Here is an 11,997-nt window from a genome sequence, read left to right as displayed (position 1 = left end):
CTGTCCAGCTGTCCTGCTCACCCCGGGGGCCTCCAGGTGCCCCTGCACTGGGAGACACGCTTTCTGTGGTTCAGCTTTCCAAGAAACGAGGCCACCACTATTCCTTACATGATGCCTTCGCTATAGGCAATAATGACTGAATCCTCACAGCATCCCTGAGCAGGAGAGAAAGAAGCTGGCCTTCCTTCTCTCCACTTTACAGATGGAGAAACCAAGGCACCGAGAGGTGAAGTGAGTTATCCATGATCACAGTGGGGACCCTGAATCAGCCTGTGGTATTTCCTGATCTTTCTGGGTCTAAAGAAGAGCTTCTAGGAGGTCTACAGCTGAAACAAATCTCCCAGCCTCACTCTAGCCTGAGGAACCCAGAGCTATGTTGAGGGTGGAGAAACTGACCAAGGGAGAGCATCTACTAGGTGACCAGTTGTCTGTATCCACCATGTCCAATGGTCAAAGGCTGCTTCTGGAGGGATGTTCCCTGGGTTACCACTTGGCACTATGCCCAGAGGAAATTATCCCTTTGTCCTCCTTGAGGATGAATTTTAGGAGTAGTCCCTCCTAGACGAGCATAAGTGAGCTGATTAACTTCAGTTTCTGGCGTGGGGTCTTGTGACTGGTGTTCGGGGTTGGCGAGGGCAGGCATCTCCGACCGGGGCTTGCATATTGTTCTGCAGGTGACGGGGCAGGCCAGGGCAGGAGCCCCTGAGGTCCTGCCCGCTCCTTTCCGATTTGGTCTATTCTTAGCCCTTGACACAAAGTGTTGGCTATGTGCAGGGGGAACGCCTACGGTTGTCCGTCTGCTGCCCTCAGGAGCTGCCATTAATAGGACTCTGATCTTTGGCTCCAGCACATACCAACCGTGTCCTGCCAGCCACCGCAAGGAAAGGTACAGGGAGTACGAAGGCACAGCTCCTTCCCAGGAGGAGGGGAAGACGCAGACGGTGCCCGGGAGAGTCAAGTAAGGCAGACAGAGCCAGGCGGGCAGAGGAATAAAGCTGCAGGCAGATCAAGGCAGTGCCCTTGTCTTTTGATATTTGGCCAATAGCATAAGATGCAGTGTTTCAAGCAAGAAATGAAACCTTTAAAATAGCTAAGGAAGGGTGAGGAGGAGGCTTAGGTCGCCATGGCAGGAAATGAGACTAAAAATCATCTCTTTTCCCCAGGGAAGGGCTTCAAAAAAAAAAAAAAAATCTCTGAGAGGGCAGAGTTGCCTTTTCCCAGGTTTTGAAGCTGGGACAGGCACACGTGGATTGAGGGTGCTCCGGGGCAGTCCTCATACAAGTTTATGGTTTTGTAGCCTGTGACAGGCTGACTGCTGCAATTCCCACCGCCAGGAGGTCGAGCTGCGGATGAGACCGGAATGCTGCTTAACTGGACGGAGTGTGTGTTTCTGGACAGTGTGTGTGACTGTCACATCTGCATGACAGTGGCCAGTGTTGGACGAGGAGACCGTGGTACAGACTTGAACCTTGGGGCATTTCCCTTTTTGTTCATTTTACTCACATCTGGACCTTAATAAGAGGAACTTATTAAGAGGTTGTTGATTTAAATTCACTCCCTATAGGACACCTGTGTGTGCTTTCTGAGGAAGGCTGCCAGACAGAATCTCGTCGCCGGACAATGTCTGAGAACAAAATGAGCAGAATGGCCACCTTGAAGGCGGATCCAGCCACGGGGGCTGAGTCTGCCTCTGAGCCCTGCCACCCCTCATGCAGAGGCTCTCTCAGGCCTCCCCTAAGCTCTGCGAGATTTTTCCTGGCCTTGTTCTAGTCTACACTGGGAACGTCACTGGAATCAGGTGAAATTCATTGCCATGAGCCCTCTTCACGTCACCTTTTCCAAATGTAGATCCCCCCCACCAAATCTGGTAATGTGATTTTCCTATTTTTCAATTTGGCAAAGAGATAACAGATTTTAGTTTTTCGATAAGAAAATAAAATGCGTGTACACCAGGAGCCCCCTTCATTAAGGCCACCACCTTGAGTTGCTGTCATCACATGTCAGATGCCTTGAAAGGGCTCTCTTTGAGTAAGAAGCCACTTTTCTTGGCAAGGACAATACCATCCTGAGTGCCAAGCGAATGCTAGGGGACCTTCCCCTGCCCCCAATTTGAGAGTCAGGAGCAGGGTGGGCTGTGCATAGAATGCACCCCACTCCCATTCAGCTTAGGACCTGACAGCCTTTCCTCCAGCCCAAAGGCTCTGAGCCTGCACTCAGCTGTCCTCTGCTTACCTCTGTTCCTAAGCAAAGGAGAGGGAAAATCTGGCCACAATCCAGGGGCATCAGGGCCTGGGGCTCATTAGAGCTCCCCCAACCCCCAGGGGCAAGGAGCAGAACAGAAAGGGGAGGAGGAAGCTGGCTTCCTCCAGCAGGCGGGTAAACGCTGCCAGGGGGGTCTCGGTGTACACAGTGAGGCCACGCCCGTTCAGAGGTTCTCTGACCAAAGTAGCATCAGAAACCTCTTCTGCTGCCCCTGTGACCGTGTGGGAGGGGGTAAAAGTAGAGAAACGATGGAGAAAGTGATGTCATCTGGCGCTTTTCAAAACCTGTAGATTTTTCTCTCTGAGAATGAGGCTCCTATCTGGATAGGGTCTGATGCTTCCAGCATGACCTGACACACGGCAGTGGGACCACCCTCACGATCACGGTCCAGATGGGTGTTTGTACTCTTTTAAGCCACCTCAGGACTCACAGGGTCTGTGGCTGTGGAGGGGGTGGGTTAGGCCCCCAGGGTGTCCTGGGTGATTTTGTGCCTGGGGAGGTAGAGTGTGGGGGACCTCGCAGGGACGGAGGAGCGCCTGGGCCACAAAAAGATGTTGTCTTTCTTGACTCAAGAGGGACATGTTGGCACACATGCCACCAAGAGGGGTGGAGCTTGCTCTTCCTAGCACCCATGATGCCCAGCCTGCTTGGATAAGTCTGACCCGACAGAGCAAGTGGAACCTTCTGGAGACAGAATGGAGGAGTATGTTTGAGAAATGAGAAACTTTGGGGGTGGGTAAGGTCAGTGGGGGTCTTCTGTTGAGTTTAAATCCTCTTAGCTCCCTCATCAGGCTTAAGACAACACTCCCGTTTGAGGATGTCACCGGCCTGTGACAGTGAGCTCGGGGGATGTCACCTTGACACTATCTGAGGGGACTGAGGCTTCCTTTCATGCAGAGGCCCAGAGAAAAGACAGACCTAACAAGCAAGGGGGAAACAGAATTTGCAGAAATGATGCTCCCCAAATCAGCCCGATTTCAGAGCTGCCACCATATTGCAGAGGATGAAAAGAAGGACCAGATTTTCTGCGGGAGGTTGTGGGCATATTTGATGGAGACATAATGAGGAAAGATAGCTTCCTCTTTTGTTCTCTAGCTCCTGGTCACAGTGTGCTTAGCTCCTACCAGAATGAAACATTGAGCGTGGTTAATTAGCTTTCATCAGGCCTTCCTGGAAAAGAAGTGGATCCAGGGATTTTTTTTAAAAAATAAGTAAGTGTTCCCCTGGGGAGCAGCTGGGGCAGCAGGAGCTGGTGTCTCATTGTCTATAAGGGGCTGGTCAGGGGTCAGGCAAGTGGCCGCTAAGATGAGATTCCCAGGGTGGGCTGAGGCCATCACTTCTCACCGGGTGCACTGACCAGAGTCTTCCTGGTTGGACATAGACCTCCCAGGGATGGACATGGGACACAGATTCTGTGTGGGTTCCCACCCTGACGCCCAGGGTTGACCAGCTGCTGGTAGCCTCTGAAGGGGAAGCACACTGGTGAGGGAGAGAAGACCATGGGGGAGGGAAGACCATGGAGAGAGGGCTTCCCAGTGATTGGAAACTTGGGGACTTGCTGGAGGCTGTTGACAATGAGAAGACAGATGAAAACTCTCTTATGTTTCCCTCCCTCCCTACCGTGTTCTCCACTTCTCTCCTGACTTCTTCCTTTTTCTATCTCTTTGCAAAACTGGACTTCCCTGCTGATGCTCCTTGCTGCATCTCTTCATCATTAGGAGAGGACCTAGCACTCTGGAGGGCGTGGGGAATAACATGTTGGGGAGACAGGCGCCCTCCCGCCCAAGTTCTGCAGGGCCCAGCCCAACAGAGGTTGAGAGAAAGGCTTCCTGAAACAGCCCACAAGCTTCTCATCTGTTCCCAGCGGCTAAGACCCCAGGGGGCCCTCCCTGAGTTGGAAGTAGTCACCCCAACTTTTGGCGCTCCAGGTCAGCTGACATCAGCAGTTTTCTCAGTTGCATGTAAACACGCGCACACACGCACACACACACTGAATGTGCATTAGTAAAACAGAGGTGGCAAAACTAAAATCAGTGACGGTGTCGAAATGAATAAAAGAGAGAAAGGAACTAAATCCAAGAACAGACAAACAAGCCAGGTGGCTGAGGTCCCAGAGGGTTGCAAGGAGGACAGCGTCAAGGACCGCTCTGGTGACCGACGTCCACAAGGCTCCAGACACAGGAGCCCTGGAGCTGAGGCAGACAAGAGCTGGGACCCCAGCAAGCGCAGGGAGGGCGCGGGGGGTGATGGGGATGGGGACGGCCCCCTCAAATGGTCTCACCTCCTCCAGCCTCTGCAGAGTAAGCAGTGAGCTAAGCCCTTGGTAGGGAAGCAGAATAAAAAGGAAAAGCACCTCTGACCAGATTGGAACTCCCAATTAACCACCGAGGGGCCCCGCCCTTGGAAGGGCGGAGGCAGGCGGGCAGGGCTGGTCCTCGCCAGGCCCGGATGTGCTCTGTGCGGAGTGCTTCCAGGACAGCCCGGCTCTCTGCGCCTCTCCTCCGCCCTCCTTCCCACCAGGGAGGACCTGAGGGGACAGCCGCGTAGGGGAGGGAGGGGGCAGGACGGCACTGCAAATTTAGCCACAATAAAGGAAACCAAAGGGGGTCTGTCTGAACGAAGAAAGGAGCATCCAGTTTTACAACCGAACTGAAATTTAAAATTTGGTTTTTTTTTTCCTCTTTTTACAGATTTTAGATAAACCATGAAGGGAGGGGAGGAGAAGCCTCTTTTAATAATATTTTTTTTTGTTAAAAAAAAAAAACCCACGAACATAAAAAAAAAAAATTCCTCAGTTTTTGAACTTCTCTTAAGAGCAGTTCAATGTGAGGCCTTGCACCCTAAACAGTTATATCTGGAATTAAGAAAAAAATCGCAGCTACACACAACAAAGACTAACAGTATTTTTACTTAAAAATATTGTGTGTATATATAGAGAGAGATTTATATATATATATATATCTTTTTTGTGGAGATTTTTTTTTCTTTTTGTGATTTTTTTCTTTTCCTTTTTTTTTTTTTTTTTTTTTTTTTGTGCCCAAGTAGAGATATGATGGGATTGAAACAACGCCTAGAACAGAACATTCCTTACAGGAGTGATACTTTGAAAAATAACATTTAAAAAATGGTTGAACATACTTGCATCACCTCCAGAAATTCAACTTGGTACAATGAGAAAATAAATCATTGACTCAAATCTTCACCCAAATGACACGGCCTCGAAGACCCAGAGTATGCAGCTGGTGTGAGTCTTGTCACCGGACAGGGGCTCACGGTCAAGCATCCCCTCCTCCCTGGTCCCCCCTCGCCAGCCCCTTACACTCCACCTCAGCCATACCCAGAGTCTGTCTTACTTACATCAGTTTTCTACATTTCTGGCAAGACCTTGCAGCAGACACACATGCGCACACACATAAAGGTGTGCTGTGGGCACACACACAGACACACGCGCACACACACACATACCACACACACAGAATTTCCCACTCAACCCAGATGCACCGAGTGAGCTGAATGACTTTCAGCCAACCACAATGGTGAAAGACAGAAGCACCAAACAGTCTTTGAAATGGGTCAGTTATCACAATTTTGACTTATTTTTTTATATTCTAATTTTCCTCTTTGTGTTACTATTTTTAAAAAGCACAAATGAAAAATGAAGAATTCTTTCCAGATCAATTTAAGGCTTCCCACCAAATGGAAACAGAAGAGGCCTTACACAGTATCACATGTGATAAATGTATACCTTTCACGGCCTTAAAATGACAGAACAAATCGTTTTTGCCCAGTCACTGATTAAGTATTGTGCCTTTAAATTGATGTCATTCTTTTTGCTACTATGCTGAGTTTTATTATTACTGATTCTTTTCGATTACATATACGGAAATCTCCTTGAATTTGCTTTAGAATTTCCTGTTCTTATCGAATTATTAGGGTGGCTTTTGTTTTGCTCTGTTTTGCTTTTCACCAGGAAACAAATGTGATTCTTACTAGTTGAACGCTAAAATGGCACATAGTCAGCCTTCAAGGAGCTTTTCCAGCCATTTGAGTTTCAAATGGCCCTTTGGCTCCTAAAAGGGGCTGATAAGTTGGGGGCAGGGACAGGAGAGGAAAGAGAGAAACTGAAAAAAAAAAAAGAGGAGGGGTTTCTATGCGTTAGCTTTTGGTAAATTTGTTTTCTTCAATACAAATAATCAGATAGGAAGAATGATTGCTTTGTGTTTTATTTGTTGGTTGGTTTTTGTTTCATTTCTAGATTTGTTTCATTTGATTGTTTAATTTTCCCTCTCCCGGTGCGAAAATCACCCGAGAGTTTTGCATGAGAAAACGTGACAGTACTTAATGAAACTCAGCACCTAAGGGCATAAGGCAGTTGAAGGTTTTGTTTGTTTGTTTGTTTGTTTGTGTTTGTTTTGTTTTGTTTTGTTCTTTCAATCAGCACCAATCCCGTAAATGATCTACACTGGGTGTAAGGTATAAAACTTTGTTTTCCTTTTGGAGTGGAGACAACTCCTCTCCACCCTATGAACCATAGTGTGGGATTTTTTTCAATACTGTTTCTTATGTGTAAAAAACAAAAGAAAGGTTTTCTTTTTGTTTTTACTTACAAAACATAGAGAATATCTTTGTATACATACAGCGACTGGAAAGAAAGCTTATCTGAAGGGGTTGTGACTTATATTTTCTTTTTTTTTTTTTTTTTGTAGCATTGGTGGTGGTGGTGGTGGTGGTGGTGGTTCTGTGTACTGGGGGGAAGGGACGGTTCTATTTCTTGCAAGCGGCCTTGACCGCAAACCAAACTTAAGGTCCCCTTCTCAACTTGGGTCAAGATGCTCTTAGAGTGAAGACTCATACTGGAGCAACTCGTAAAGGAGCGGTCCGTCTCGGTACCGAATGCCTACCGCGGTGGGGGTGACATACTGCAGAATGTTAATAGTCCTTCTCAACCTCCTGTCTACAAAATGAGCATCCCAAGCTGGGTATCTCTTTCTTGGCATGTCAATCTTAATGAGGGGCCCTTCTGGGGGGTAAGGACGCCCCGTCGGGGTAGGGGGCCCCATGGGTCTCACTTGGAAAACGGGCAAGCAAGTGTCAGCCGTGAGATCCTCCTGTTGTTCCGTTACGGCTCTGGTAGGCGTGACCTGGGTCCCCCGGTACCCAGGGGTCTGAGGCGCCATGGGCTCAACATCGGGGGGCAAAGGGATGCCCCAGAGCAGCTCGGCACAACAGGAGCTGGCCAAGATCTTAACTCGCGGCCCCATGGGGTGCAGCACGCCATAATATAAGAGCATCAGTGCAATCCCAGCCACAAAGCTCAGAAAGACACAGCACAGTGCTGGCACCGCATAGAAGTCAGTGGTCTCCGGGTTTCTGTAAAAATACCAAAGGAACGTCAAGGTAGCGTTCTCGGTCAGGACTATCGTGTAATATGCAAACATTCGATATCGAGTCCGCCCTTCCTTGACGTTAAACCAGCAGAAAATGTACACAATCCCTACCACCATGTTGAAGAGGATCTCCTCCCACTTGGACATGCAGAAGTCTGTCCCGCCATGGATGATCCAGAAGGCCATGGCGCACCAGTGAACCACCACGAAGATCCCGAAGTAGAGCTGGAAGATGGAAGCAAAGAGGGCAAAAGAGATAACTCTGGATGAGATGGTGAAGAGGCGCCAGAAGAGTTGGATGAGGGCCCCTCTGTAGCTCATACTCTTCTTGTCGTCCCTGGAGTCCCGCAGCAGCTTGTGATAGGAGGCTAGCACCCAAGCCAGGGACATCAGGGAAGTCACAGAGGAGACACCTGCCGGAAAGACACAAACCCACACAGTCAAAAGCTTGGACTTCGACCGCCGGGCACAGCAGGGCTGCCAGCTGAGGAGTCGCCCACACACACCGCGATCTAAAGGCGGAGGGAGAAAGAAACACAGAATCAGGACCCGAATGTGGAGGTCCTGGCTGGTCCCCTAGCTGACGGCTTATGAGATCGAGTTTTGTGGTCTGGTCGACGACCCAGACCAGATCTTCTGGAGATCCTCAGCCCAAGAGCAAGGCTGAGGCTGACGTGCTCGGCCGAGGGGATGGAGAGCTGGGACCACTGTGGTGGCTCCTCAAATCTGCTGCGGGTGGGACCACCTGGGTTCTCTTTTAAGAACCCATAAGCTCATGGCACACACTACTGTATATAAAATAGATAAACAACAAGGACCTGTTGTAGAGCACAGGGAGCTGTACTGAATTTCATGCAATAAGCTATAATGGGAAAGAATCTGGAAATATATATATATATATATATATATATATATATATATATATATATACACACACACACATAACTGAACTGCTTTGCTGTACACCTGAAACTAACATTGTAAATCAACTACACTTCAATAAAAAATAAATTTTAAAAAAAATCAGATAAGCTCGCGGAGATCCTTGTTGGTGTCCCTTGTCACCGGCAGCCTGTGCTCTCAGAGAAGCTAGAGGAGGGGTCAGCAGTCGTGAAGACCAACAGCTCGCTCACTGTTCCAAGCTGCACAGTCACCCTTTGCCTTCTCATCAGTTCACTCAAGGCCCCAAGGAGCCCTTAAAGGGATCTTCTTCCATTTGGGGTCTCCCCATCCACTCCCCAAGGCTGCCCTGGTCGAGGACACTGGGACAGCCTGTCTGCTTCTCTGGCTGCCTTTCTTGTTCATTCTGGTCACTCCCAGTCTCCCCACAAGCCTTGTTGCTTCCTCCATCCAGCCACTGCTCTGAACTCCTGATGCTGAAACACCATCCTTCCTCCGCTTCCACCTGCCACGGGACAGAGCAGCGTCACCTGCGCTTTGGGGATGCCCTTCCCCCTCCCTGGCCTGGTGAGCTTTCCAAGGCCTCTGCACATCATTCCCCACATTTCTCCTCAACGAGCAAGTGACTCTGCCTGATCTCAAGCAACACCTGAATCACCGTGGAGCAATTTTATTTATAACACTACCCATTTGATATCTGTAACTTAATCAAATTAAACACAATGACTGGTGACCAGAGTCTCTAAATCCATCCATGAGCAAGCGATCATTAGTCAGGTGTCATCAGGGGAAGCGAGGCTCCCCGTCACCCCGGCTCCTCCAGGCAGTCCAGCTAGCACTTCTTGCTTTTCCTGTCTCCCCAGATTTCAGAACTCAATGCAGCTAAATCCAGCTGGAGTCCTGAATACCACCCCACTGGCAACCATCCCCTAACCGAACGTCCCACCCTCACACCAGGGCACACCTCCCCGACGGCGATCTTTCAGGCTGAAATTAAGGTTACCTGGTGTTTTCTCTCTTTAGCTCAAAGGTCAGATCCAGGAGCCCCATTCATCGAGAAACGAATTAAACTGGCCGGGAGCTCCAGCCTTCTGTCTGTCCTTCCCCAGTCCCTGCTCACCTCTCCACTCCTCTCCAAACCTCAGTGATGGGGTCAAAGGCCTCTGTCACTTTACATCCCCCTGCATCTGTCCTTCGTTGCCAATCCCACACAGCCCCTCCCTTCCAGCATTTCAAGGAGATGCACTAGCCTGAAGCTTGCAGAACATTAGAGTGTGATAACAAAGACCAGAGCTGCCAGAAGCTTAGGAAATATCTGGGTGGTTAACTGTTACAATGAGTTTGTGTTGCTTTTGTAACAATAACAACCAAGATGGAAAACAAACAGGGGAGAAACAATCCCCATTTCTCCACAGAAGCCAGTTCTGAAAACACCTGACGACCTTCCTCTCACTTTGCTGGGAAGTCCTCAATACAGTATTTATGTGTGTCTTGCTCTGTCCTTTGTACACACAGGGCATTTCCACCAGCCTCTGCTGGGGCCGTGTGGGCTCTGTGATCGCGTTGCGGTGGTTATGCTAACCTTTCTGAGCCTCCTGTGTTCGTGTTCTCTGTTGGGTCAAGGCTGAGAGGAGAATGGGGGTCCCTTAGGAGTCACGTGATTTAGGCTGTAGGTTTCCGGAGGGCAGGGAGTTTGCAGTCATCTTGATAGTCTGTGCCGGGCTTATTATCAATATCGGAGCATCCTCTGAAAGTGTCCATGTGGCATCACCCCTCTCCTGGTGGACTCATTTCTTGATGTTAAAAGTGATACATCTTGGAAGTACGACCACCCTGAGTAATCAGAGGGGGTTCTACAGAAGCTGAATGGGAAGAAGGCTTGATTTGTTTTGTTCCTTCTCACAAAGCAAAATAGATTACTTTCCCTGCTTGCAGAAAAGCATGAGTGTTGAGTTCATGAAGCAAGAAAAAAGCAGCTTAGCTTTTGTCGAAATGTGGTCTCATCCAGTCTCACTCTGGGGTGCTCTTGAACAAACTTGGGGTACAGAAGCACGACAGCCCTTCAGCCGTCACCGTCCTGATTTCACTGTTCTGTGTGTTGTGATGGTAGCCCCACGTATACCAAATATGAGCAAATAGGAATTCAAATGTCCATCCACCGCATGTGGTGAAGCCATATTCAATTCTTCATTATCATCCTATCTTCCAGATCAGTTCCTGTGGTTTGGGGATGTGGCAGGAACCACCCCACTCTGAGCCGACCCGTTACACTGCCTTGGTCCATGGTCAGTGCTTCTGGAATTTCTCTCCAGGATGTGGCATGAATTTTCCCCGAATGTCATAGGACGTCACTGCTAGATTACAAAAAGGGCTCAGGAGACAGTCACATGGAGGACTGAGAGCGAGCTCTCAGCCAGGGGTCTGCGGGCCGGCTGAGGTCCGGCCCCGTCTTCTCCCTCTGCCTTGTCTGTTCCCGACTTGGCGAAGCTGTAGATCATCAAACATTATATCCTCGGCGCTTAACAGACCACCCGCTTCAACCCGCTCAGTCAACAGGAAGCGGGGGTGTGGGGGGGGGGGGTCCGGCCCCGACAACCCTGCGAACCACTGACGAGCAGAGCTAGGCCCGCAGCACAGTGCTCTGCCACCTCGCCACGCTGGTCCCGGCCCTCTGTTCCTTCCCTTCTTGTCCGCTGTGAGCTTGGCACTCAGAGGCCCACCCTTCTCCCCGGTCACTGGTAATGTGGCCACCAGCCCTCTGTAATGGTGGCTGCCTGTGCAAGCGCCCGGTGCTGCTCCCTCGGGGCCTTGAATGCCAGGCTACACCCTGGGCAGTGAAAATGCTCCAAGGTAAAGGAAGAAAGGAAAAGGGGCACTTCTGGCTCCTGGTCTGTGTGAGGTGCTCAGGGCCGAGGCCCTGCCCAACACCAAGAAGAGTGCGTCTGGCTGGGCCTCCCTTCTCTTTGGAGCCTGGGCATGGCTGGCAGGGAAGGGAGGGAAGGCTGAGGCTGCCCCACTCTCTCTGCCAGCAGCACTGACAAAAGTTGGCTCTATGGGCAAGGGTGGGGGCTGGGTAAACCTGGTGGGGATCAAAACCCTTACCCCAGCCACGTTCAAGTTCACCACATCCCCAGACAACTCCCTGTTCTATGCAAAGTTCTACACACACTTTCCGGGTCCAAGGTTGTTGCTGCTGGAGGCCTGAGTTCGTCCCTGAAGGGAGGCCAGAAGATCCAGGCCCACTCTAGGACCCCACTCAGGAGCTGGCTTTCTTACTGGTCGCTCAGCAGACGGTGACCCTTGCCCTCTAGGGGCTCAAGAACCACTGGTACGGGGCGTTAGATACACTGGTTTTCAAACTCCCTTACCCAGGGAACCCGTCTGGGCCCCGCCTGTGACATTGGCCTATCTGTTATGTGTGGTCCATGGACCAAATGTCCTGTGACTT

The 11,997-nt window shown here is 50.1% G+C and overlaps 1 protein-coding gene and 1 long non-coding RNA gene across 2 annotated transcripts in view; one reads left to right on the top strand and one right to left on the bottom strand.

Moving 5' to 3' along the window:
• Window positions 1-612: 612 nt before the first annotated feature.
• Window positions 613-2,387, top strand: LOC141575720 (uncharacterized). The gene is made up of 3 exons (XR_012503466.1): window positions 613-958; window positions 1,298-1,454; window positions 1,565-2,387. It is a non-coding gene; the product is annotated as an uncharacterized LOC141575720 (long non-coding RNA).
• Window positions 2,388-2,735: 348 nt separating this feature from the next.
• Window positions 2,736-11,997, bottom strand: part of XKR6 (XK related 6) — a 228,294-nt gene continuing 219,032 nt past the window's right edge. Inside the window, exon 3 of the mRNA XM_074355505.1 lies at window positions 2,736-8,062. Coding sequence (XP_074211606.1) covers window positions 7,098-8,062 — 965 coding nt within the window. The 3' untranslated portion in view covers window positions 2,736-7,097. The remainder of the gene's footprint in view (window positions 8,063-11,997) is intronic.

This window comes from Camelus bactrianus, chromosome 31 (genome assembly GCF_048773025.1).
Source record: "Camelus bactrianus isolate YW-2024 breed Bactrian camel chromosome 31, ASM4877302v1, whole genome shotgun sequence".
In the NCBI taxonomy this organism is placed as follows: Eukaryota; Metazoa; Chordata; class Mammalia; order Artiodactyla; family Camelidae; genus Camelus; species Camelus bactrianus.
Note: the sequence above shows the minus strand (reverse complement) of the source record. Positions and strands in the feature narration are given on the sequence as shown.